We start from the raw sequence: 27,600 nt of genomic DNA on the forward strand, positions 1-27,600 counted from the left end.
CTTCCTCGGTGGTGTTTTCGTTATTGTGGTCCGGAACTCGAGTCGTGCTCAAGTGTCCCCTCGGCGGCGGACGGTTTACAGTGTGGCACACGCATGCGCCGCTTGAGCCGCTTCCGACAGGCATTTCCGGGGGTAAGTTAACATACTTCCTGCTCGAATGTAAGTTACAATCACATTAAATTAATTTAAATTAAATCAATACAACACCGACACACATCGTACCCCGAAGCGAGTAAAAGGGAAATTAACAGAAACGTGAGAAAAAAAATTAATGATTCAATATGTGTGTGTATATATATATTGTATATATATATATATATACAAAAAAAATGAATATCGTTAAAATTATTATTTTGCTGATAGGAATGGCAAGCTATGACGAATTATAAATTACACTAACTGATTATTATTTCACTAGTACAACAGTGATTTAATGTAGTTAATACACCTCGGCGTTATCTGTGTGTACTGTTACTTTTTTGCATTGCGTTTTAACGGTTGATTTGCACTTTGTCACTGACTGGTTTTCAGCGTTAGTCGCCGTCGTACGTGTTATATGTGTTAATGAGTGTCATGAAGGCTGAACACAGTGCTGTACCTTGCCTTTACTGGGAATTAACAAAATCCAGTGGTCAACTTCCGGATGGAAATTGTATGGCAGTGTTTAAAATGAATTTGCGTGTTTTTACCACAGTAGGGCACATTATACTTTACTGTGTTTTTACTACAGTACAACACATTATACTGTAGCGCTTTACTACAGTACACCACACTACACTTACTAGCTACTCTTCGGCCCCTTGGCTATAGTATAGCTGCGTATTTAACAATTACACCACTGGTCCAGCCAAATAGGGCAAAGTGTGAGACGGGACTCGACTGAAAAATAATAACATTTGGCTTTTAATACAATACAAACCCCCCTTGAGCAGAACTTTGAAGAAAGTTACTACACTTTGTCAATATCAATATCAATAATAATGCGACTATATTGTCCACAAAGTAAACAAACAAAAAACACTGCCCAGTCTCCTGTTAGGGGAACCAACTGAATAAGCTAGGACCACAAAGATCAATATTTATATTTGAAATCCATGAGGCAGCAGTAATGCGTGCTGAGGGACATTACCAAGAGGACAGTTTGAGGTTTGATCAGAGGGGCCTTTCTGAGGAGTGATGTGGGGGGCTCTCATCTTCTGAGTTTTTATCTCGCTGCAAATATTGACTCCTACTGCTGTGCCCTCAGCTCTCCCTGCTGTGCCAGGTCAGGAGAACATGAGACAAATTGCATACATTTGGATGACAGCAGCTGACAGGGTATTGCTGTTGCTGCTGCTGTTGATGATGTGTTTGTTGTAGGTGATGCTGTTTATTTGGCATGTGTCCTGTTGTCCTTTGAGATGCAGCTGATGGCTTCTCCCAATGGCTCGTGCAGGAACCTTGTTTGTGTCTGGCGGGGCCTGGAAGGGGAGCAGATTGGCAGAGGCACAGCCCAGCTGTGCTAATCATGTTGTTGGGATTGGTAGGACAGTGTATGTGTGTGACTGCTGGTGCCCTGCTGATGTAGCCTACATGCTGTGCCTGTAAAAGGACAGACTTGTCAAACAGTGTGCACAGTGAGGGGCTGTTTCTTCAAATCGATTTTCAATTAATTCAAATTTTAAACGTGACACTGTAGGTTGTAGTTGAAAGCATTCACACTCTTAATCTGAAGTGATGCTGTTGATATCTGGTGGTTCATTTGCTTTCGTACCTGTTCTCTTGTTGTAAATCTACTACTTAGGAATCAGTGGACTGAACACATCGGGATCCTCAGGAGAGATTATGTTAATGCCTTTTGTTTCATGGTTGCAATGCGGAGGTTGGTGGGGGGTGTTGGGAATTGGGAGTGTGGGGGTGAAAACGAGCATGGGCCAGCATGTTTGCTGTCTGGGGTGGGAGGGAGGGAGGCAGGAGGAGGTGTGTGTGTGTTATGGGAGGAGAAGGGGGTGCAGTGGCATAGGGACTCCCAGCTGATAGCAGAAGCTATGACAGCTTGATGCTAAGCACGCACCTCTATTGTTCTCCTAATTGTGTGTATGTCGGGGGGGGGCAGGGGGCATTAAAATGACAAAGGCAAGGCATCAAGCCAGCAGTATAGTATGGGGAGTCCCTCACTCCACACGCTCCACACCTCCTCCTGTTCACCCCCTCTCCTCTTTCCCTCCAGGGGGTAGAAGCGTGGCGTGCAGTGTGTCTCTCATTAAGGACTTATCACTTAAGCAACGCTTCCACCCCCTGACAGATGCACCCCCCCATCAATGCCCGCCCCCCCAACACACACACACACACACACACACACACACACACACACCCTGACAAACACAAGCCTGTACTTAGATGCTAACAAGGTGTCCCTCGGTACTCTGTGTCTGCTGTCAGAGCCCAGCTCCACAGCTGCTCAGTCGCTCAGCATTCATTCACACAGCACCGTGCTCCTGTGATCCCTGTGAGTCCAAGTCTCCCTCTGTATGGAGCGCGAGGCACACCACCCCTGCCCCAACATCCCTACAGTATGCACTCTAAAACCTCACCCACCTTAGACCTGGTATATTTAAAATATATATTTTTTAAAAGGCTTCAGAAACTGGTTGAATTATAAAAAGCAGTTAATGAATGCAAGGGTGTGCCAGGTCAAGAGTAGCGTGCTGGACTGTTAAAAAGCTGCTTTGGAACGCGGCGTCTCCTATTGCTGGGGGAGACCCGTGACCTCTTATTAAACAGCTGCCTGCAGTAGAGCCATGTCCACACTGAGTATAGGCCAGCCGAGGGAGAACATGGTGAAAGCATGGAGAGGCATAGAGTACAGAATAGTACAGTACATGTGTTCCCAGGACGTGCAAACTCACAGCATACAAACTACAGTTACAAGAAGAAAAATACAAAATACATTCTGTATACCATTTAAAATAAAAATATACTTTACAAATACAAAATAAAATGCATAATAAGCTAAACAATGCACATAGCTGTAAGCTGTATATTCAAAGAATTGGAACTGATGAGTTCACCTCCCATTCTGTGCCGGGGGGGCCTACACAAGCTTAGCAGCACAGTGTGTGGAGCAGAGCGTATTTGCCCAAAGCTTGTTTGGTGGGGTTGGGCAGGGGCAGGGTAGTGTGTCTGCTGGGTTAGATGTGATCCGATTGCGGACCGGTGGGCAGGCGAGAGAGAAGGGACACCGCTTTGATCAGAGAACGCCAGAGCAGTTCTGAAGACACTGAAGTTTCCGCTCCCTCGCTCGCCAGCCCCCCCAGCTTCACAATGGCCACAGCCTGGCCCCAGCCCCTCTCCCTGACAGCAGGAGCAGTGGTGTTGCTTCAGTGATGGTGCTTGGCTTGGGAGGGGAGGTGGCTTGTCGGGGGTATTCTGGCAGCTGTGTGGTGTGGTGTGCTTTGGCTTGGCATGCTACAAGGGGAGGGATGTTTGCTAAATATCCGTTAACTATGCTGGTGATAATTATCCATGGCGACCCTGACGGGCAGTGGACAGAGAGAGCGATCCGAACAGGGGAAAACAATGGTATGACCCACATGGAATAAGGGTTAAGGCTACATTAAGGTGTTGTAATAGTATTTTACCCCCCCACCAACTGTTGTCCCTCCCCCACCAAGAGAATATCTTCTATTGATTTGATGATCATTCTTGGAGACCTGCAGATGTTTTTTTGCACTACTGTGATGAACAAAAAAACAAACAAAGAGCTTGTGATTTCGCTCTTGAGTTTTAGCCCCCCTCTTACAGCCATCTTCTCCTGCAACATGAGATTAATCGGTACATTCTAATGCAATGTGCACATGTTTTTTTGGAGGTTTTTAGTTTTTTCAATTTGTTTTGCTTCCTGCCGCTGGGACCGCCTGGCCACTGGCAACTGCCCTCTCTATGCAGAATCTCAGGGTCTTGCAGCCCAGTCGGTATTTCCCTTTGACCCACTCTGAGAATCTGCCTGTGTTCAAGGGCTAAGTGTGACAGTCACGCTCCCACTACATTCATTGTGGATTTATATTCCACAGCTGTTAATGCAGGGAACTACCAGCAGAGGGAGGCATCGGCCAGTTATAAAAAACAAATAGACTGTTGCTGCAGCCTTCCTCAGAACTGCTTTCGAAGTAGAGAAAACTGTCAAGATTTGAACTGAGTTAACAGGGCGATGCGTAATTATAATTCCACTCCACTTCTCTCTTTACATATACATACATAAACAAGAATATACACATATTTGTGTGTGTACATGCAATGCAAACCATATTATAACAGACTGATAATGCCCGAGGCTGGCAGAGGGTGTGATTCCCAGAGTGGCCACAAGAGGGAAGAGCTTGTGCGCTGAGGGGTCTGTCTTGTCCCTGCTGGTCCTCCTGAGCTGTAAAGACAGAGGCTGTGAGCCAAGAGCCTCCCACAGTGTTAGTGGAGAAAGGGAAACAGACGACTCTGGAGCTAAGAAAACATCCTCGGAGCCCCGCAGAAACCCTCTCCCTGGGCCAGCTGGCAGGCATCCCCTGTCTCTGGCTGGATTTCCCACAGGGGGGCTGAACCGGGGCCAGCAGCAGCAGTAACAGCAACAGCAACCCCGCCCCCCCCCCCTCGCTCCACAACCCCCTTCAACAACCTCCCTCCCCTCCCCTAGTCTCTGCTCCTTGGCCTGTTGGTGCAGGAGACTCTAGAGAGAGGTACAGAGACCTCACACACTCCCGTGCCCGCAGCCCGTCCCCACCGCCACAGCTGCTCAGATTCATGAGGTGGTTCTTCGGTGTGTTTTGTTATTTTTGGTTTTGTTTCTTTCTTTCTTTGCACTTGCAGTAAGAAGTAGTGCAGACAGGCCAGGTTTGCTCAGCGCCAAGTACAGACAGGCAGGGGGAGGTGTTGATAGATTTGCTTATTTCTGATATGACATTTATATGTTTTCATTCAGTTTTACAAAACTAATCAGAAGTTGTATTATTATTGCTAATAATACTGTTTAAAATGCAGTCTTTCAGGGCTAAATATAATAGTCATGACAAATATGTTACCCCCCCAATAAATAAATAAAGTAATTCAATTAAACTCATAGAGCTTTGGGGGGTGATCTCTCAGACAAATGGAAAAAAAATGCTGAAAACAATTCCCTTTCCTGTTTAAAATAAACAAAGTCAGTTAAAAAAAAATGAAATGTTGAATTCTGGCAGCAGTACAGTGGTTGGCAGCAGTGAATTGTTTGCAGTATGAAGAATTGCTGGCATTAACTCAGAGGCTGCTTAGTGTTGCTAACTGTTTTGAGCAAGTGATGAACGGCCTGGGCTTGAGCTGCTGGTGACCTGCTTAGAGCTGGGGTCAAGGGTCACAGGAAATGGACTTCTATCATATCATGTGGAGGGAGGCGTGGCGTGGCCTAGCTTATGCGGACTGTGTTTTTTCGTGGATGTGCTGCCGGCACATTGACACCTTGGTGGGATATCGGTGGGGACAGTGAGACGGTTAGATCCTTTTTTGTATCTGGCCATGTGCTGCACTGGCTCCATGCTGTGCTCAGTCCTGAAACCCTCCCTTCTCTGCATCCTCCCTGTAAGGGTTGGCAATGTCTTGGCACCACCGGCCGAATCTGGGATACAGTATTGTAACAGTGCTCCAACCATGGAGACACAGAAATGCGGTCTCCTGTTTGCCCCTCATCCCATCTGCATTACACCAGTAGAGTCGCAAATGTCAAAGCTGATCACTAACCCGAGCAAAATCAATAAATACAATTAAAACAAAAGAACACTGATAATGACAACCATATGCCAAACAAATAAATTAATACAAGAAGCAGCAGTACCCAATATAAAACTGCCTCACCCAGCAGAACCACAGCCATAACCTAACTGTAAGTCAGACACTCTTGTGTAGAAATAGATATACATAGATCTATATTAAAAAGAAAAAAAAAAAAAAACCTCTCCACTGCCATAACATTCCAGTCTGAGACGGATACCCTCGTAGCATCAGTGGTTCATAATCTCAGTGCTGGTATCTTACTATAGAATACTAATAAAGATTAAGTGTACTGACCAGTTTGTGCTGACTCTTTGTGTGGTCCCCAGGGTACTGAGAGGAGCCGCCAACAGGAGGGTGAGACAGTGACCAGGACATCCAGACTGAATGATGAGCAAAGGGTCAGCACTCCAGGGTGAGTTCCGGCCAGGCGCCGGGGTGGACGGCCTCATCCTGGGGGCAAGTCTGTGACCTTGGTGACCCCCTCCTCCCCCCTAGCTGTAATGGCTTACAAAGCGCTGGGATGTTCTGGGTTTGGCAGATGTGTGTCTGTTTAATTAGAGCACTAGCGGCCAGCACAGAGACTCTGAATATTACTCAGGTGTTCAATGCTCGTTCATTTAAGGCCCATTAGCTGCCATATCTGCTTTGGCCAAAGGTCACAGCTGAAGAAAATGTAGAATTTTAGAATTAATTGACTGAGCGAAGTTTGAATTAAGGATACAGACAAAGGCAGGAATGTTATAAAGGCTGCATTTAGCTCGTGTAGAGAAAATTCTCCTGATCATTGTAGTGAAAGTGTGAGTTTACATGAAGTGAAGTTTTTATAGTAGGGTTTAGTTTTGGTCCGGTTTCAGAGTCCCCAGTTAAATTCAGGCCTTCATTAAGGTTAGCGCTAGTTTTCTACTGAGTTGACAGGGATCGGGGGTAGTTTTGTGTGGGCCTGGCTTGACATATTGGTGTTGGCTGAGCTTGGACTTCAGGCTGCTGTCAGGGCCTTTCCCGAGAAACTGGGGGCGTTAAACAGTCTGTCTGATGATGAGGAATTCAGTTTGTGTGCCAGTCCTGAAGCAGCTATTCAAGTGTTTTTTTTTTTTATCCCCATGTAACAGTATATCGCCAGAAAGGCTGAATTGACGCAGAGTCTGCATGCAAGGCCAAGCAAGACACAGAATGCAGAATCTTGATTTAAACTTATTATAATAAATTCGAATAAATTAGATATATAATCTTATTTTTTTATATCTTGTTCAGTAACCTTATGTGACTGTGCTCTGTCGGGTCTCCTCTGCAGCAATTTGCTCTTCTACTCTCCAGCTGACCTCCCGGGGGTGTCAGACAGGGGTCGTTGGGAAGGTCACATGACAGGAGTGTTGCTGTTTGGGGTCAGGAGCTCTTCAGGGAGGCCCAGTGCCTGTGGGGGGAGATTTGAAGAGTGAGAGCGAGGGGGGCAGGGGGTCCTTCACTCTGTACATCTGGAAAAAATACCCCAAACAAAACAAAAATGAGCCAAACTCAGACAGTGTGTCCTGCGTTTCAACTCCTGTCATCCTCACATTTCTTCGAAAAGTCAAAACAATTCCTACCAGACTTCATTTTTTTTTTTTTTTTTTTTTAATGTTTATAGCAGTGGGGACTTCCTAGGGTTCTGCAACAAATCAAGGAAGCTGAGTTTTTTTTCTTTCTCTCTTTAATTTGTTTATGATTACTTATCAACATTGTTCATTACTTTAGAGGACTCCTCTTTCTTCTTCACTTTCTTCTTTGTCCGCTTCTCAGAGAAGAGCCAGCTGTGCAACACAGACGTGTGACATTGTGTGTTTGTGCGCGTGTGTGCGTGTGTTGCAGGTCCTCCAGCTCTCCCTTGGGGTATGCCGGGATGAGCAGTTTTACTGAGTGTTTGTTTGACAGTGTTGCTCCCCTCGGGCTGTAAAGCTGGTCCTTGCTCAGACTGTGTGACCCACCAGTAACACCCCGGTGCTGCACAGGCTGTCACCAAAGTCCCTGTACAGCCAGGCAGTGTTACCGCACAAGAGTCATGTCAGTCCTCTGAATGACCTCTTTTCTCTGGTGCCTCATGCTGTGGGGCTTGTAAGTGGAGGAGGACGACAGACTTCAGGACACGTGCATCTTCATCCTCGTCGCTGTCCCCTGCTGAGACTAGATCAGCAGAGGCAGCAGGATGAGTGCAGCCTAGTAAAAACTGATAAGGCAGCAAGGCAATCCCAATTTTGAGGCAGCTTGAGAAGGAAAACCAGGAACACAGAAAAAACTCCAGGGAAGAATACTCCAGGAGTGCCCCAGCGACACTGCTGCCGTCTCCTGTATGAGCAGTGTGTGGCCACAAGCAGACCCGCCGGGGTTTATCAGAGGCCAAAAGAAATCAGAATTGCACAGACACACCAATGCATCTTCAAACTGGTAATGCTGCTACTGTCACATAAACTGAAAAGAAAGAAGAATGCAACAGTGAGGAACAGGGAAACCAGGAAATGCCACAGCTCAGTAGGGATGGGTGGGCCTTCTCCAGGGTGTCGTAGGGGTGAGGAAGACTGGGGCTACGTGGGTGGGGTGGGGCTGCTGCCACGACGAGCAGAGGCTGAATAAGGGGAAGCACAGGTGCCACGGCAGCCAAGTGACTCTGGCTGGTGAACGAGCCCGACCGCAATCACACCATCCATGAGCACCTATGCTTTACATTTTTTTAAATGTATATAATATATTCAATTTATATCTCCTCCTCCTCTTTCTGTCCCGGTGCTGTTGTTCTGGTCACCGCAGTGATAAGCTGTGCTGCCTGGAAGCTTCCCAGCCTGGCAGGAAGGGCAGCTCCGTGCCAGCACTTCCTGCCCAACTCTGAGAGCGAGCAGGCCTGGGAACAGATGCAGAGGGAGATGGGGATAGGGAGGAAGGGTGAGTGAGAGGGAGGAAGGGAGAGAGAGATGGAGGGAGAGTGGGACAGATATTAAATGGGAAATGGATAGAGAAGGTAGGATGAGGAAGGACAGATGGTTGGATGGAAGTGGGTATAGAAAGGTGGAAAGAGAGCAATGGAGGGGAGGGGAGGAGGGGGAAGTCTTTGAATGGTGCATTTGTATTGTACATCGGCCTACCGGTAAGCAATGTGGCGGGCTGTGGCTCACCCCAGGCACCTGCAGTGCCATCCTGACTCTGCCCGTGCTGTTCCTTGCCCACGACTCGGCCTGGACACGTGGGCACAGCACCTGTGGCATACGATATAGAAAGGGATCAGGAGATAGTAGAGAGCTGACTGGAGGATCTGGGAATGGAAAGCAATGCAGTGGAGAATCTGGGAATAGAAGGCATTAGCTGGGAATAGAAGGGAGTAACAGGAAACGGAGCCCGATGCCGGGGAACAGAGAGCCCTTGTGTTGTGCAGAGTTCACGCTGGTGGCAAGTGCACAAGGAGTTTTTTTTCCTCTCTTTCTTGCGCGCAGTGCGAGAGAGCGATGTGTTTTTTCCCAGGCTCAGCATCACAGAGGTTACTGCCGTGAAGGATTCCCACACCGTGAGCGAACTGCGGCCTTTTCCTGGGGATGTCCGACACCACCGCCACAGCGCTTGCAAACGCGGAAAGCAGGAAAACAAGAATGGGGGGGGCCAAGGAGGAAGGTTGAGAGGGGGCTGGAGGGTGGGGGGTGGGGGTGCTGAGAATGGGAGAGCAAGATAGAGTGAGTTAGTCAGACACAGACTGAGAGGACAAGACAGAGGGCAGGCGGGTGGGTGGGCAGGAGACGCAGGCCAGCCTGCCTGAGCAGATGGGATTGCTCAAGGGGAGATTTGTTTAGCTTGGCATCTCTCCTCATCACTTCCCTTTTATCCCGAAATCACCCCCCCCTCCTTCCCAGTCCACAGTCCCTTCTCAGGGAATCTTGGATACAAACATCAGGATCTCGGTCCTGCCAACAAAAACAACCCCACCAGTGCCCCCCGTCTCTCTGAAGTATGAGGAAGAGCAGCCCTGCCATTCTGCGTGGGGGGGGGGTGGGGGGTGTTAGTGTTCACAGCAGCAGGGCCACAGGCAGACACATGCACTGCGCTCCTGAAACATCTGTTAGGTGTGCAGATTATTGTACTGCACTGTACTGTACCCTACTGTACCCTACACTAGACAGCATTTGGGGAGGTGTTCGTTTTAATAAGACAGGGCTGTGTAATTCTCTTCCTTTCCTCCCATTAGCAGAAGGCCAATTTGTTTGGTCCACCCAGTCTGGGGTGGTCGAGGGAGGAAATGTGAAAATACTGTTGCTGTTGCTGCAAAAAAAAAAAAAAGTTGTGTTGCAGTGCTGCTCCCGGCCCCGCTCCCCATCACTCAATGTAACCTGCTGCTGCTCCTGCCCGCTGTGTGAGGCTGACTGGAGGAGCGGTCTTGGTTCACACTCCCTCCCTCCCCCTCCTCCCCTCAGACTCTGATTGTCATAGGGGCTGTAGTGAGATAAATGTGTTTTCTATTACCCACTGGGCCAAGAACCCTGGGCTTCCCTGCAAGAAAAATGTTTTAACAGAAAAAATAAAAAGGAAAATGTTCTTGTCATAATTAGAGATGAACCGCAGACTCTAATAACAAGTGTGTGTGTGTATGTGTGCTTGCAAATTCCATCTCAGCTGTACTACGAACACTGTACTGGGTTCCAAGGGGTTGCAAGGAGATTTCTGTTGATCCCTGTCCCTCCCTCCCTCTCTCTCTCTCTCTCTCTTTCTCTCTCTCGCTCTCTCGCTCTTTCTTTCCTTCCTTCCTTCTCCCTCCCTCTCTTCCCCCCCTCTCAAATTCAAATTCAAATTCAAAATGAGCTTTGATAAGTTTTCATGTGTAGCCAAAGCATTTGCTCTCTCCTCCCACCCTCACCAAGAGGGCAGCACAGTACAGATCATTGGAGGTGTGTGATACAAAGTGTGTTGAATGAATTCGTCGTACCTCACAGCAGTTGGGGGGGTGTCAGTGCCCTGCTCCCCAAGGCTGCGCTAGCATTGAAGCACTATGACTCTCAGTAGTGTTGACCCTAGTGTAAAATCCCAGGCACTATCCAGGGTGAGGTCCCGGCTCCGGCTCACTTGAGTAACACACAGCCTCCTGTTTCCCAGGTTTGGACCCTGAGCAGCTCAGAGATCGCTTGCTCGGACTCTGGGCCAAGAGGGAGATTGCAGAGGTGAGAGAGTAAGAGTGAGTGGGTTTATCAGTGTGTGAAAATGAGTGTGATTGTGTATTGTCTGAGTGAGTGAGTCAGTGAGTGTGTGTGAGTCAGTGTGTGAATGTGATTATATGGCTTTGAGTGTGTATTTATCTAGTGTGCCTGCATGTTTGCTTACTGCAGTGATTGATCGACACAATTCCTCCGTCTCCCAACCCCCCCCCCCCGCTTGCAGCTCCGCGTCGTGGCTCAGCAGGGCTTCTCCACCCTTGGGGACCCCCTGTGGGGGCTGCTGACCATCCTTGAGAGCTGTCCCGGGACACAGAAGGGGAAGGGGTCCTCCCTGGGCCACTGTGTGCTCATAGAGTTCCAGCGTTGGCGAGAGAGCAATCCCCAAGCCAGCCTGCAGGGGGAGTCAGTGGCCCGGGTGCGCAGGCTGCAGGTTCAGGCCCTGGGACTCCTCAACGAGACTCAGCCCAGCTTCATTGACCCATTTCTGGACATCTTCCAGCTCCACACCCTGGATCGAGACTTACTGCTAGGGCATGTGGAATACCTGCTCACCTGTGGCAGCTACAAGGAGGTGAGAGACGCCTCCTGCTTTAAAAGGAAAATTTAAAGATCAATGAAATAACTCAATTTATATTTAGTTTAGCACCCTTTGCAATGAATTGCCACAGAGCACTTCTCTCTGTAAAGGACAGAAGATACATTTTAATTATTATTATTATTATTTGAGGACAGAAGTACCCCTCTGAGCCTGTAGTTCTCATACATGTTGTGTTAATTTTACAGTATTTAATCATATCATAAGATTGGTGTTCATGTGGCGTGGAGCTGTAACTGCTGTGTGTCCTGCAGGCGGTGCTGCTGAGCGGGAGGCTGGAGCTACAGTCAGACCTGGACATGGAGCAGGTGAGGAGGTGGTCTTGAGGGGACCACCTGTGGGCTGTACAGTGTTCCCTCAACACCAGCGCTGAACATCAGGCCTGTGTCTCAAATCGCACACTTACTCCCTCGTTACCTTACCTTGCGCGGTGGAAGTACTATGGTGGCCCAATACCTTAGGGAATGAGTGAAGGGAGCCTAATCGGGCTATTTGTGCCCTTCAATGCTCCCTTCGACGGAGTGAACAAAACAGTACACTTATGCGGAAGTGTTTTAGTGCTGTCCCAGTCTTTGCGTTAAAGGCGGAAACAAGTCAATTGTGAATATACACTCACCTAAAGGATTATTAGGAACACCTGTTCAATTTCTCATTAATGCAATTATCTAACCAACCAATCACATGGCAGTTGCTTCAATGCATTCAAGGGTGTGGTCCTGGTCAAGACAATCTCCTGAACTCCAAACTGAATGTCTGAATGGGAAAGAAAGGTGATTTAAGCAATTTTGAGCGTGGCATGGTTGTTGGTGCCAGACGGGCTGGACTGAGTATTTCACAATCTGCTCAGTTACTGGGATTTTCACGCACAACCATTTCTAGGGTTTACAAAGAATGGTGTGAAAAGGGAAAAACATCCAGTATGTGGCAGTCCTGTGGGCGAAAATGCCTTGTTGATGCTAGAGGTCAGAGGAGAATGGGCCGACTGATTCAAGCTGATAGAAGAGCAACTTTGACTGAAATAACCACTCGTTACAACCGAGGTATGCAGCAAAACATTTGTGAAGCCACAACACGTACAATCTTGAGGCGGATGGGCTACAACAGCAGAAGACCCCACCGGGTACCACTCATCTCCACTACAAATAGGAAAAAGAGGCTACAATTTGCACAAGCTCACCAAAATTGGACAGTTGAAGACTGGAAAAATGTTGCCTGGTCTGATGAGTCTCGATTTCTGTTGAGACATTCAGATGGTAGAGTCAGAATTTGGCGTAAACAGAATGAGAACATGGATCCATCATGCCTTGTTACCACTGTGCAGGCTGGTGGTGGTGGTGTAATGGTGTGGGGGATGTTTTCTTGGCACACTTTAGGCCCCTTAGTGCCAATTGGGCATCGTTTAAATGCCACAGCCTACCTGAGCATTGTTTCTGACCATGTCCATCCCTTTATGACCACCATGTACCCATCCTCTGATGGCTACTTCCAGCAGGATAATGCACCATGTCACAAAGGTCCAATCATTTCAAATTGGTTTCTTGAACATGACAATGAGTTCACTGTACTAAACTGGCCCCCACAGTCACCAGATCTCAACCCAATAGAGCATCTTTGGGATGTGGTGGAACGGGAGCTTCGTGCCCTGGATGTGCATCCCACAAATCTCCAGCAACTGCAAGATGCTATCCTATCAATATGGGCCAACATTTCTAAAGAATGCTTTCAGCACCTTGTTGAATCCAATGCTACGTAGAATTAAGGCAGTTCTGAAGTCGAAAGGGGGTCAAACACAGTATTAGTATGGTGTTCCTAATAATCCTTTAGGTGAGTGTATATCAACAGCACTGTGTGCATATAAATGTAATATAAATATAGCTAGACAGTAGTAGATATTATTCAATTATTTATGAAAGAAATTATAATACATACATAGATAATATAAAATTGTTCTATAATCATAATAATAATCATGATTTAAATGTATGATTAGAAAGTACAGCGAAAATATGTTTCGGCACCTATCAAATTAATTAATTACTGAAGTAGTATAAAACTAGGAGGTGATATAAGCAAACAATATATTTCCACATTGTACAGATACTACTTGCCGAAATCCTTGAAAAACTTATTTGGAACATTGCAAATGCTATAGAAGTATGCTACAATCTTACAAGAAAGGATTGCTCAGGTACTTTCTCAGTCAAAGGTTAAGGCGCTGTATGCTGACGCTGAAGTGTGTCCCATTTAACGCTTTTAGCTTCGCCTTACACCTATACCCTCCTCACTCAAGTACACACTCTCAGACATCAGCACAACATCACAAAGTGTACACTTGTCGAAGGGTGAAGGGAGCAAGTTTTTTGGGACGCGACCCAGGACAAACACGTGAACGTTTATCGCTGTGTGTGTACGGTGTGTGTACAGTGACTGTGTGTGTGCAGGTGTGCGTCCCCCTGATTCTGCTGGACAAGCTGCCCCTGGCGGAGATGTTTGTGAGTGGACACCCAGAGCTGCAGCAGCGGCTGGTCAGGCTGCTGGACTCCTGGTGCAGCCTGGACTTCAACACCACAGACCTGTTCAGGTAAGAACACACACACTCATTCACACAAACACACAATCTCTCTGTCACACACACACGCACAACTTTCCACTGCAAAACTCACGCACACACACTCGCTTAAATAATATAAATCCCCCACCACCTGTACACACCTGTTCAGGAATGCATATGACACCCTCCACCTCCCCCCCCACACCACAAACACACCTGCTCAGGTATGAACACAGCACCCCCCCACCACCCTTACACACCTGCTCAGGTATGATTGCAACCCCCCCTTCACCCACCAGCTCAGGTAGCAATTCCCCCCCATTCATACACCTGCTCAGGTATGCACATTAGCCTGACAGAACGCCCCCTCACACACCTGTGCAGGTAGACACACACCCCTCCCTACAAACACCTGCTGAGGTACACCCCCCCTCCCCCCACACACACCTGCTCAGGTACGTGGTAGAGGAGGACCAGGAGTTCTGGAGGGTCAGAGGCACCAGGCCGTTACACAGCCAGGGTGGACCCGAGAACTGGCACTCTGAACTCCGTCGAATCCACTACCCACCTGACGTGACGTCGAACTGCAGAATCCCTACTTGCGCTTTAATTCCAGGTGTTGCTGGAAAGTACCTGCTCAGGCACCTCCCTCCTCTCCCCCGGCCCAGAAAAAGATCAGCATCGGAGGCAGAAGTGGGATCTTAAAAGCAAAACGGTTCAGTTCAGATTAACATAGAGGCTTCTAGGTAACGGTGTCAGGGAGGGCTGCCCATGGCCCAGTCTATTATATTAAAAGCATTAACAATATATTTATATGTGCATGGGTGTGACTATCTATATTTAAGTCAGATATTGCACAACACTTAAGCAGGAAATGGTTGTATTTTTATATTTGGCTGGTTGCTGCTGGCTATGTATAAGATGTTGCATGGGAAAGAGTTTTGCAGATTAAACGATGAACGCGATAAGATTTTGATTTTTTCTTAAGCTCCATTGGCACATTCAAAACACATTCAGTGCCAAGTGACTGTATTCCAGAGCACAACTTGCTAACCTCCCGCCCTGCTTTTACAGAGGAAAGCTGATGTCTGTTTCAGATATGAAGCTGTGCAGACTCAGTTGGTCAGTGAAGTAAACTCAGAAAATGAGACTTTGAAGACCCAAAAGAGTATTTTATTAATTAATTGATGTATTAAATAATGCTTTGAGGACAGTGCCCTTGTTTCCCCACTTCCTCCTATACTGTATGCCCCCGCCGGGTGAACTGCTGTGTGTGGATTCAGCCCCCGCATGGTTTAGGATCAGCCGTGTGAATTGTGGCTCTGCTGGGAATAATTGTGTGTGCAGTGGCTCAACAGACATGTGCAACTGCACTCAAACCACAACCCAATTCCCCAACGAGCCGTTTCCACAGCTTATTACTGGTCAGGAACCCGTATCCAACTTAACGACCAGATCACTGCAGATCGCAGCGATGTGTTTGTGGCACGGGTGGGAAATGGCGATTACTGAAAGGAGAGCAGTCTGTGTCTGCGTATTCATCATATTTTGTCCATGGTTCTCTGCGTGCGTGTGTGCGTCTGCAGGCTCTTATATGTGTGCTCCAGTACCTGGTGCGGTGTGATGTTACAGGGCTTATATTGTTCTGTCACTTCCAAAATAACAAAACAAAAAAAAATAGCTTTATGAGGGAACTTGATGGGGTGGGACGGAGGTACAGGAAGTGAAGGATTTAACCCTCTTACCCCGATAAAAAAAATAAAAATAAAAATAATAATAATGTACTGTCTGCAATTCTGACACTTTCCACTGGTGGTGCTGAATCAGTGGCAGTTACTCCTGCTACTGCCATACAGCACAGATCAGTAGAATTTTAATTCCACCCGAGTGCCTGGTGATCTTTATCAGATCAGATAACTGCCCTGACGTTGCCACTGGGCTGCCTTTAGTTGCTGATATTGCAGGGGCTGTGGGCCTTCTGCAACCAGGTGTTTGTGACGCCTCGCTGTCTAAGAGTTGTAAAATTGTCATGTCACTGACGCAGTTGTTTTGACCTTGTGTCCCCGCAGCCAGTACCCACAGCTCCTTCTCTCCCAGCACTGCGTGGAGCGCCTACATCCCAAAATACTCAGCAAACAGGTGTTCAGACTGATGGACCTGTTCAGCATTGACCCAGGTCTGTGTGTCGTTGCGTCTGCTTGTCTGTCTGTCAGCATCAGTGTTTGTCAGTACATTTGTGTGCCTTCCTTTGCCTCTGCATGCGGAGATGCACAAACCTCAGCCAGAGTCTGGTGCCCTGCCTTGTCTGTCTGTTCCAATACATCCATCCCAGAGCAGGTCTGTGGTACAGCCAGTTGCTTAATTACACGACTGAATCGGTTATCAATTAATCAAGGGACTCGAAGGCTGGCCCCAGGGGCAGAGGGGGATTTTGCAAGGTGCTGATATTTGACACCTGACTGTCCCTGTCCCAAAACCTGGACAAAACAGCAACAACAATCGAAAACTTAAAGACAAACTATGAAACCAGACAAGAAATTCTGCTGTTCCAGGCAGTGGTCAGCAGGGGACAGTAGCCAAGTAGGTTTCAAGGGGGGCTGTAAGGTGCTCCAAAAGGATTTTGCCAGTAGGTCGAAGTTCTGATGGTCCAGGCCTGTGTTTCTCCACAGTTATGGTTTAAGGGGCTGTCTGATTGTAAATAAATACTAATTCAAATATGAGGAGTTGTCCTCAGAGTCTCTTATTTGAGATTCTGCAGCTTGTTGATGGTCAGGTAACTGACCACAGACCCAGCTCACCCTCTCTGTGTTGCAGCCCTCTGCCCCAATGCAGTCACCAAGAGACGGATGGATTCCCTGAAATTCCTCATGTATAAAACGTTTAGGGAGGTGAGTGGAGCCTGTTTGTGCGCACATGAGTGTGTACACATGCGTGTGTGTGTCCAAGTGTTTGTATGACTGTGGGTGTGGGTGTATGTCTTCAATGCATTTTATAAGAATCTCTCTCTCTCTCTGTGGTTTTAGAAAAGCATGTCTGAGGAGAACTGGACTGACCATGTGCAGGTGAGCGAGAACAGGCTTGTGGGTTATAGGGGAGTGGTGGGGTTCGGTGGTGGGTGGTGGACATACTGGGGGCAGGAGGGGGATGTGGTTTGTTGATTATGGGGCACGAAGTGACACTACAGATGAGAGGGAGGAACAGAATGTGCCATTCGCTTCCTCCTCCAACCCCCCGATCGAGAGCTGGATCTCTGTAGTGCTGCTCTGCAGTCTGCATATTGTGCTGCAGCCAATGCCACCCTGCAGCAAAGGGATTTTTAAAGGAACCTTATATTTCAAAAAAAAAAAATGGGATGTATAGAAGATAATTGAACAAATAAGATTAATTAATTAAAACCTGGTCCTGGAGAGTCCAACATTGTCTTCTGGTCTTTCGTCTGATACCAAAAAGTACTCTTGCCCCACTGCCATGCACTCTCTCACTCAATTTGACACATAATGTTTTTCAGCCCAAAAGTACTTTCTTGTGTTGGAGTCCCATTGTGGTTTAGGCAGTATTTTGACAGACTTTGTGACAGACAGAACGTGTTGACTCTCTTCTGTCTGCGCTGCAGACCGGTGTGACCCGGGGGCATGGAGCAGATTCCTGCACGTAGCGGTTTATTCAAATACCTCCACGTTGTCATATTGACACGTCTGTCATCACTATAATGTGTCTGTTGTTGTTAGAATGTGGTGACAGTTTGCCAACTGTAGTCACCATTCTGCCACTGCCCGGGCTGTGGGCTACACAATCCTCGTACGGCAACTTGACGGTGCATGGCTCTCATGTCTTTCTGAGCTCGTCTGTATTTCCCCAGTTCAGTTGAAATGTATTGATTTGCATGGCATGTGTTTCATTTGTCCCAAACTGTGCTGAACAGAATACGATATCTACATATTACATACAAAAACTAAACTTGATGTTTTCCGCCACTGACAAATACCCTGTAAAGAGTGTGATGGGGTGGGAGGGGGTGTTGATGTAGAGAGGGCCCTCTAATGCCTGCAGGATTGTGGCTCTGTCTGAAGAACAGGGTGGGCCACCGTTGTTGCAGTGTCTGGGGGTCATTGCAGTCTCTGTATGGTTTTCAGTCTGTGTGTTTGCTCTGCTTCCCTCTACTCCGGGGCATGTGGTGTGGTGCTGCGGGGATGCCCAGACCTTGGTGGATGACAGCGTGGAGCTGCAGTGCCAGCTGGTCTTGCTGCTGGTAAGGTACGACGGGCTGCAGAGCGCCGCCCGGTGGGCACAGCGGTACTGCCTCCCCCGTGACCGGCTGCCCTTCGGGGTCTGGGACCACATGGAGAGCCAGCCATCACATACACTGTAAGAGACCCTGCCCCGGGACCCTCGCTCACTGATTACCTCACTCTCCCTCACCTCTACCTCACTTTCACGTACTCACGGTCTCACTCACTCCCACTTTCTCAGTCTCACTCACTCTTGCACTCACTCCTTTATTCCCAAACAGTCAACAAAAGAGAGAATTTCCCTTTCCTCTCCCTCTCCTCTGTGTGAATAACAGTGCAGCTTCAGTGATTATTTTTCATGTATTTATTTTGTCATTTTATTTATGCATTAGGCTTTTTTAATTTCCTTTGGCTAGGAAATTGGGTCCATTAATCTGTGTCTTTAATCTGAAACGTCTGCAGCAGCAGCAGCAGTGACCACAACGACTTCAACAGTTGTATACAGGTCTGGAAAAGGACCCCATTAGCATTTGTATTGTCTCTCTTTTATATTTCTTTATTTTTCTTTTGGAAATTGGGCTGGTGTTCATCATAAGTCAGAGTGAGCTGCCCCCCAGAGAGGTGATGTAATTACATGCTGTTCAGCCCCCATTCAGACTGTACTGCTCTGTAATGCTCTATACTGCACATGTGTAGTGCTTTAAACTGCTCTGGGCTGCTCTACTCTCTCCAAGGCTTTTGTCTCTCGGGAGCTGCACAGTATCTCACTCTGTGTCAGTGCCTCCTATAGACGCACCTGTTTAGTTTGTGCCCTTGTCATTAAGAGGCCTGGTACACAGAGTGTTGTCCATGATGGGTCAGGAAGGCAAGTGTTCCTGGAGAAATGCGTCTGCTGGATAACAATAAGAATGAGAATAACAACCATAACAATAACAGACCTCACTGCAAGTCATTCTAAGTGAGGACATCTGCTAAGAAATAAATAATACACAAAATAACAATACACATATCAATAACAAAGCAATAAGGTGAAATGTGGGTGACCGGTCCCACGGCCCTTTCCTGAACCCCCTGCCCCCCCGACTCCAGCTTGGCAATGTTGCCCATTCCTATGCCGTCTCTGACCCTACCCCCCTTTACAGTGCCCAACCCGATGTCCCCCTAACATCCACGGCCACCTGGGACCACGCCCCTGGCAGGAAGGACAACTACTACCAGCTTCCTGTCCCAAAGGACTGCATTCACTTCCTGGATACAGCAGAGGGTCTGGGGCGTTGCCAGGAGGAGGTGCTGAAGGTACAACACCGGACATTCATTGCATTCCTGGTATTCAGTAACGATGCACTGCCAGTTATTACTTTATTTGTTTTTTTACACAGTTTTTTTCTGTGTGTGTTGGGGAGGGTTCGATGACCTTCCTGATAGGAAGTGGCCCCAGTCTGAGGCACGGCTGTCAATGGTGTGTGTGTGTGTGCTGTTTTTGTCAAAGGAATGCAGTGGCAATTTTAACCCTTTCGCTCTCTGTCTCTCTCTCTCTCTCTCTCTCTCTTTCTCTCTCCTTTTCTTTCTCTGTCTCTCCTCCTCGTCCTCCTTTTACCCTCTACATCCATCCCTCCACCCTCCCCCTCTCTGTCTTCTCCTCCAATTCCCCCCCCTCCAAAATACCGCCCTCGTCCCTCTCTGTCTCTCGCGCTCTCTCAGCCCGGGGTGGTGGTGGGGGTTGATATGGAGTGGCGCCCTACTTTCGGCTCCGTGTCCCGGTCACGGGTGGCTCTCATCCAGCTGGCAGTGCAGGGCTCGGTGTTCCTGCTGGACCTGTGCAAGAACGGTGGGCCCCTGGACCAGGCCCGACTAAGCCTGCTCTCCACCTTCATTCGGGCCCTCTTCTCTGATGCCAGCATCACCAAACTTGGTCAGTCCTCGGCGCACTGGGTCACTCCCGGTGTCTTTTTTTTTTTGTTGTTGTTCTGGTTCTGTTTTGTTTTATTACATTCTTCTTTTTTTATTATTTATCTTCCTCTTCTTCTCTTCTGATCTCTCTCTCTCTCTCTCTCTCTGTCCCTCGGTTCTCTCAATCTCTCTGTCTCTTGTCTGTCCCCACGATAGTCCTGGGTAAACACCAGTACCTGTTATTGTTATATATATTTTTTTATTCTGTCATCTGTCTGTGGTGTTTGTCTGTCTGTCTCCCTGCGGTGTCTCTGTCTGTGTCTTCCTGCCACATCTTATATGTCTGTCTGTCCATCCGTCCCCAGGATATGGGATGTCAGGGGACCTGCGCAGTCTGTCTGCCACCTGGCCGCAGTTCACCGAGGAACCCCTGGAAGTCTCTGGAATGCTGGACCTGCTGACCACTCATCAACAGGTGAGCTCAGGGCTCTAGGAAAACACACACAGGTACACCTGCACACAGACGGCACCTGGGTTACAGGGACACGCAACACACACACACACAAGATGCACTTGTGTACAGTTACCACACTGCAGTCTGATCAGGGACAAAGTGAAGAAGACTTTAGAGTTTATCTGTCTCTCTCTCTGAGTCTTGGCTGACTCTTGGCTGTGCGTCTGTGTGTCTCCCTGTGTCTCTGTGTCCCTCTGCGTGTCTCTGCATCCATGTCTCTGTTTGCTTCTCTCTAACTTTACACCTCTGTCTCTGCATGTGTCCCACAGCTCCAGCGAGCATGTCGGGGAGTGCGGAGATGGCCACGGGGCATTGAGACTCGGGAGGGGCCTGCGGAGAAGGGACTCAGCCTGCTGGTCCAGATGGTCCTGGGGAAACCTCTGGACAAGACCGAGCAGCTGTCCAACTGGGAGAGGAGACCACTGAGGGCCAGCCAGCTCCAGTACGCAGGTCAGAGATCATGGGTGATGTGGCATAGATGGCCAAGAAAGAATTAAATGAAATGGGGAGAGGAAAGAGACAGGATGAAAGCATGGAGGGAGGGAAGGCGGAAGACAGGCGGGAAAGAGAGAGAGGCAACAGAAAAACTTTTTTCTCTTGCTCTCAGGCTCTGTCTGTTTCAATCCCTCCCTTCCTCCCTGTCTTTCACCCATCGCTCTCTCACACCTTAACATCACAATCTCTCCATCTCCCTGTCGTTCTCCCTCTCTGTCACTCTTGTTGTTTTATGTTCTCTCCCTCTGTTGTGTTTATCTGTCATGCAATCTCTCTCTCTCTCTCTTTCTCCAACTGCCTGTTCTGTCTCTCTCTATCTGCCTCTTTTTTTTCTTATCGCTGGCATGAGTTCTCAAAGTCTGTCTGGCAGTCTTTTTTTTTTTTTCCTGTTCATGTCTGCTGCTCTCTCTTTGTTGTCATTTCTTCATGTTAATCTGTCACACCATCTCTCTGCCTTTTTATCTCCTCTGTTTTCTCTCTCTCTGTCTATCTTTTTACATTATCAAACACCTCACTTTTGACTCTATCTTACTTGCTTTTATGTGGTACTCAATCCCCGACTCCCTTTCTCTGTCTGGGACATTCTGTGTGCAGAGTACATGAGGAGGGAGATTTCATTATTTTTATATGATGATCTGTGGGTTTTAAAAGGGTAATGGGTTTAGTTTTTAATATTGCATTTGGTTGTTGATGTTTTTTTGTGTATGTGTTTGTGTATGTTTTAATTTGAATTGTTTGGATTATGAACTATGTAAACATTTTAGTTTTCATTATAAATAAGGGGGATTAAAAGTCTCTCTCTTTCTCACCCTGATACAGTGTCTGATGTGTCTCTTTCTCTCCCTGCAGCCAACGATGCGTACTGTCTGCTGGAGGTGTTTCACACCCTGTCTGAGGACCCTACACGCTTTGGCCTGCCACCTGACTTCCGCAGCGCCCCCACAGACCAGCCGGGGAAGGGCAGGCCCAAGGAGGGGAAGAGGAGAGCCAGGGACAAGCAGAAGCAGCCCAAGCAGAAGCAGGTCAGTGGTCAGTGCATTTGTGGTGCAATGGTGCATTGCTGTGGTGGCGAAATTGGACTAGCAGGCAGCAAGCCGCTGTCAGTGGCGCAACCAATGCACAGCTCTGATCTCTCTTTCTATCCCTCCCTCTCTTCTCTCTTTCTCTCTCTCTCTCCCCCATCTTGCTCCCTCTAGGCACCCCAGCATACGCCCAGTGCAGAGACAGAGGACCCTCCCCGTCCGTCAGACCGCCCGTCCCTGGTCACCTCTGACCTCGCTGTAACCCCTGACCCCATGACCCCCCAACAGCTGCATGTGGTCTGCGACAACATGCTGCAGGGCCTGGGCCGCTACCTGCGCTGCGTGGGAGTGGATGTGCGCATGCTAGAAAACAATGATGACCACCGCCGCGCCGCTGAGGTCAGCCCAAGCGTCAACGGCAGGGACACATGCATTTGTGTCTGAGTGTATGTGTGCACATGCGTGTGCATGTGAGCACCATCAAAACAATAATAATAATATTACTCCTAATATTGATCACCACAGTGTATTGTGGTTCTCTGGCTGTTAATGACTTCAAGTGCAACTAATGCCTGCCTGACGTTCAGCTGTTGACTAGAGGACCTCAGTGATTTGGCTCGGGCACGTTATCTGCAAGCCTCCCCCACCTCAGCTCAGTGTGTGAAGCATGTCCTCTCTTCTCCCCTCCCTCCAGATTGCCAGAGGAGAGGGGCGAATCATCCTTACCTGCGGACAGCCCTACCAGACGGTAAGGGCACTGGGGCAAACCCGGAAACTGGTCTGTCTGTCTGTCTGTCTGTCCTGCTGTGTCTGTCTCTGTGTCTCCCTGTCTCTGTGTGTGCTGACCCTGTCTCCCTCTCCCTCTCCCTCTCTCTCTCTTTCTCTGTCTGTCCTCTCAGCTGAAGTCCCAGGTGGGTGAGGGTCGCTGTGTGCTGGTGGACTGCTCCGAGAGGGCGAGGGACCAGGCCCTGCGTGTCCTGCGCCACTTCCACATCCAGGTCACCCACGCAGACGTATTCAGCCGCTGCCAGGTAAGAGAATTGTGTTTCAAATCGCATTATCCGCACACCATGTCTTGGGGCCACTTAGCATGCACACACTGAAGACGGAGGGAGTGAGTGCACATATACATACACACAACCCGTGGCTTTTATAAACGGTTGCCTGGTGAGCGTTGGGCGCTTCTCTCGGCTCTCGCTGTTTGTACGCCCATGGATCGCTTGTGTCAGTTCGTGTGAAAAAAACGAAAACAGTGGGGGCCCCGGCGGACTCCTGGTGGTGTGTGATCGGCACACACATTCGTTTGGTTATGACTGCAGGGCTGCAGACGTTTAAGGGAAACGCTGTGACGGGGTGCTGTGCCGCTCTTGGTACGTGCTGTTAATGGATATGTCATGCAGTTGCTTTTAAAAAGGTGTGAATTTTGAAGTGCTCTTTCAAAAAGAAAAAAAAGAAAAAATAAACTGAAGAAAGTAGGCAGAGGGTTTTGACATGTTTGTGCAGAAAGGGAGTTTCTGAATGTTTTCACTGGCAATCAGGGACTGTGGTTCGTGTTTTGAAGGAATTCTGGTTGGGGTTTTGGAAAATGTGTGTCCAGTCAATGCTGTTTCTTTTCTTTTTTGTTTCTTTAAGTATTGTTCAGAGATCAAAGGGCTTCTTTGAGTGTCTGTGAAATGGATCTGAAGGAGTTTATAGACTAGACGTTTCTTATATAGAGCAAGAGAAGTATATCTATACACACACACACACACACACCACACACACACAAAAGTAAGTGAAAAGTAAACAATAGCAACTTGGAAAGAATGGTTCGAGTGACCCGGGAGAGATTTTTTTATCGGACGTTGCAATTGCACTGAAGTTGTATGTTTTTGAGATAAGTTTGGTATTTGTTGCTGGAACAATAATCCCCCCCTACTGAAAACCATATTTCCTTCCCATACACGGGGAGGCTCAAACCTGCAAGTGATTCCTCTGCAGAGATTAGATTTCAATTTAAACATTTGGTGTAACAACAAAAACAAAAGAAATACAGAATGCTGTTCTTTCGTGCAATTACCCAGGGCCTGCATTCTCACTGGGTGCAGTACAGCGCTTTGACTGATGTTACTTGTAGTAAGAATAAAAATACATATATATAATTAGTTGTAACTGAAAAAAAGAAACTTTGCCAATCTATCAACCCCCTCTCTCTTGCTCCTGCTCCCTCTCTCCCCCTCTCTCACTCTCTGCTTCTGATTTTCACTCTTTCACCCCTTCCCTATCTACTTCCACCATCTCGATAGGAGCGTAAACACCTGGCACCTCTTTGGGTGAGGTAGAGAGAAGGGGGCCGGGGGGGGTCAGATTCTGTGTGTTCAAAGCCCCTCTCCCTGCAGGTGAGCAGCAGGCTGGGTGGGCACCCTGAGGGAGGAGAGAGCACACAGACTGATCCTCTCGCTGGCAGATTTTATTACTTTTATTTATTTGCTTTTGTCGGCCTTCCTTCCTGTGTGGGCACCTGTGCTGTCCTGCCCCGACCCCCCCCCCCGACAAAACATAGCAGAAGCATTGCAGGGCTGATGTAAGGGCAGTCTGTGCCCCCCCCCCCCCCCCCCACCTCGAGTGGCCTCATCTCTGTACAGTCATTGTTTAAAGTGGGAAAGAGGAATTAGAGCTAAATTGTGCAGAACAGAGAAGTGGTTGGTCTCCTGTAGTGAGAGAGAGAGAGAGGGAGACTGGTCTTTAGGTTACATTTAGGTTGATTATAGAGTATTATTATGGAGTTATTTAGCAAAATTGTCCTCAAAACAATGCGTCTTACATTAGCGTTGGGGTGGCTGTGTACCGAGGTTGGTAGGTGCACTACCTGAATTTTTGGTGTTGGCTAAATTTGGGGTTCAGGCTGTTGAGATAAGGGGGCAGTTAACCCACCGATACTGACCGGTTGGCACAGCTTGGTGAAACGAGGGAATGTGCCTGTGCAGAAGTTGAAAAGATCATTGATGGAAGTTGGTATTATACAGTTGGCTGGCTAACAGTGGATTGTGAGTTTTGCAGCACTGGTGTACAAATAGAGCAAAAAAAGCCACACCTCCCCCCCACCCAACCCACTTCGTGCAGCAGTCAGCTGGCCTGCTACCTGATACCCAGCCGGGCCCAGGCAAGCGCGGCCCCACAGAGGGCCAGGGCAGAGCTCCACACTGCCTGGGGAAGGGACAGGCAGCCCTCCCAGGCGGCTTAACCCTTTGTATGCCGGCTGTAAAAGTCCTTTGAGTGCGTGAGGGTGGGTGGCTCATTCCACTATGTGGGGGGCCTCCCTTCTGTCTCCCTCCCTCCCTCCCTCACCCTCTTTATTTCTTTCTCCTTTTTTTCATGTCCATCCCAAACTCTCCCTCTCTCTCTGTCCATCCCTCCCTCTCCCTCCTTTTTCCCCCCTCTTTTTATTTAGTGGCAGAGATTTGGTGAACCCTATTTTATTTTATTTTATTTTATTTTACCCCCCCACTCCCTGTCGGCCCTCCCCCACTGACAGACAGAGGAATTCCTGAGCTGTGGTTGAGGGATCTCCCCCTGTATTGTAATGGGCCCTATTGAGGAGATCAGGAAGATTATTAACCCTGCTGCCACCGCTGGCTCGTTCCACCCCCCCACCTCCCCTGTGTCCTGTGAAAACTGACACTCTGTAAAGATCTATTCACAGGGGAAGCAGTGCATTCTTACAGCAGCAGGAATGCACCTTCTTTCCTCCCCACCCCTGAACCCCCCTGAAAAAAAAGAACTTAAAAGAATGCTGCTGATTCCCGACAAGGCTCAGAGGTGGTTTTTTTATTTTTCCTCTGTTGATTTAGTTTATTTTTCCAGTAAATGGGCCTGGGAGTCCCTGGTGATCACGCTACACGAATCCATCTAAACTACATAGTTTTCACTTTTTGTTTTTTCCAGAATCTATGACAGGAAAAGCACAGAAATTTAAAATTGTGTACATCTGTTCACCATGCAACCTGAGTTTCTTTGCAACCTTCCAAGACTCTTCTGTTTGAAGTGCATTGAACCAAATTCAGTGTGAATTTCCTGCGCCAGTGTTCCTGTGTTTGGAGTTCCGAATGCTGTGTCCCGTGTCCTGTGTCCCGTGTCCTGTGTCCCGTGTCCCATTCTAGCATTTGCATATATATTTTAATGACAGTATTTTAAGCTTTCTGGTGGACATATAAAAAAAATGGGATGGGGGAGAGAGAGAGAGGTGTTGCAATGAGATAAAAAAAAAGACAAGAAAAACAAAGTGGCCAACAGGTAGAGATAAAGAACAGGATGATGGCTGGAGGAGGGGAGGCTGCTGGGAAGAGTGGGTAAAAAGACAAAGAACAAAACAGTGAGAGTCTCTTCCACATCATAAAGGGTCTTGTGATGAGGAGGAAGGAGAGGTGGGGGGGTGTGAGATAGGAGATTGAAGGGGGTGGGGGTTGGCCTGAGCTTTGATCTCTCGAGAGCGCACAGGGCTTGGAATAAAACAAGTGAGCGAGGAAGGAGAACAACAGAATGCGAGAGAGAAAGATGACAGGTTTTACTTGACTGAGTGTCACAGAGGGAGGACATGGGGGGCTAGAGATCAGGGTTCCGTAGCGTGGAGGTTGTGTGCGTGGGTGTGACGGCGGGGAAGGGAAGGGGGGTGTTAAGTACAGATAGTAGATTTAATGATCTTAAGTACTGCTTCAGCTACTTCAGTGACGATGTCCGTCCGTCCATGTTCTGCTCTTATCCTTCAAACCCATTTTACTGAGAGTGGAGAATAACCTACTGGGTGGGACTGTGAGGGGCGGTAGGGGGAGGTTAGGGCAAGGTGGGTGGTGTGGGGGGCACAGTCTAGGTAATAAGGCAAAAATATGCTGGAGGTAGGAAAAGGATAGGGGTGTTGGCTGAGGTAAGGGGGGATGGGTGCATTCCTCAGGAACACCAAAGCAGTCCGAGAATTTAAAATATTTTATGAAGAGTGTCGGGGGGGTCCTTTGTCTGTCTCAGGGCTCCACTGGACCACACCACCTCCCTGCTTTACTGACTGACTGACACTCTGACTGACGCACTGAATGTCTGTTTGACTGACTCACACACTATCAGACTGACTGACACTTTGACATATTCACTGAGTGTGTCTGTGCGGTGCAGTGCAGTGTAGTATAGTGTTGTGTGTCTGTGCAGTGCTGTGATGTGTTTGTTTGTCCTCCTCTGTTGGGGTGTCCAGGACTGCGTTTTTTCAGCTCCACTACAGCCCTGCTCTACCCCCCTGTTCTCCCAGTTGAGCCCTCTTTTTGTATCTCCAGTTTCCTGTGACCCTTGTCTGGGACTCTCCTCAGCATGAATTCCTCTGGGCCACCGTAGGTTGTTCACAGACTA

At 48.2% G+C, this 27,600-nt stretch overlaps 1 protein-coding gene across 4 annotated transcripts in view; it reads left to right on the top strand.

Annotated features, from left to right (window-relative positions):
* Nucleotides 1-6: 6 nt before the first annotated feature.
* Nucleotides 7-27,600, top strand: part of exd3 (exonuclease 3'-5' domain containing 3) — a 61,227-nt gene continuing 33,633 nt past the window's right edge. Inside the window, exons 1-18 of one of the 4 annotated variants that reach the window (XR_010819984.1) lie at nt 7-132; nt 6,102-6,187; nt 10,876-10,940; nt 11,158-11,505; nt 11,784-11,837; nt 13,971-14,110; nt 16,150-16,256; nt 16,895-16,968; nt 17,104-17,142; nt 18,279-18,445; nt 19,452-19,605; nt 20,011-20,221; nt 20,565-20,674; nt 20,983-21,163; nt 22,058-22,230; nt 22,405-22,629; nt 22,925-22,978; nt 23,130-23,261. Coding sequence is in view for 3 of the 4 variants with exons in the window: in XM_066713218.1 (XP_066569315.1) it covers nt 6,160-6,187; nt 10,876-10,940; nt 11,158-11,505; nt 11,784-11,837; nt 13,971-14,110; nt 16,150-16,256; nt 16,895-16,968; nt 17,104-17,142; nt 18,279-18,445; nt 19,452-19,605; nt 20,011-20,221; nt 20,565-20,674; nt 20,983-21,163; nt 22,058-22,230; nt 22,405-22,629; nt 22,925-22,978; nt 23,130-23,261 (2,262 nt within the window). In the remaining variant the exon portion in view is untranslated. Of the gene's footprint in view, nt 160-6,101; nt 6,188-10,875; nt 10,941-11,157; nt 11,506-11,783; nt 11,838-13,970; nt 14,111-16,149; nt 16,257-16,894; nt 16,969-17,103; nt 17,143-18,278; nt 18,446-19,451; nt 19,606-20,010; nt 20,222-20,564; nt 20,675-20,982; nt 21,164-22,057; nt 22,231-22,404; nt 22,630-22,924; nt 22,979-23,129; nt 23,262-27,600 lie in introns of all 4 variants that reach the window. The other 3 variants (XM_066713218.1, XM_066713216.1, XM_066713217.1) reach the window with 3 other exon arrangements.

Source organism: Amia ocellicauda, chromosome 9 (assembly GCF_036373705.1).
Source record: "Amia ocellicauda isolate fAmiCal2 chromosome 9, fAmiCal2.hap1, whole genome shotgun sequence".
In the NCBI taxonomy this organism is placed as follows: Eukaryota; Metazoa; Chordata; class Actinopteri; order Amiiformes; family Amiidae; genus Amia; species Amia ocellicauda.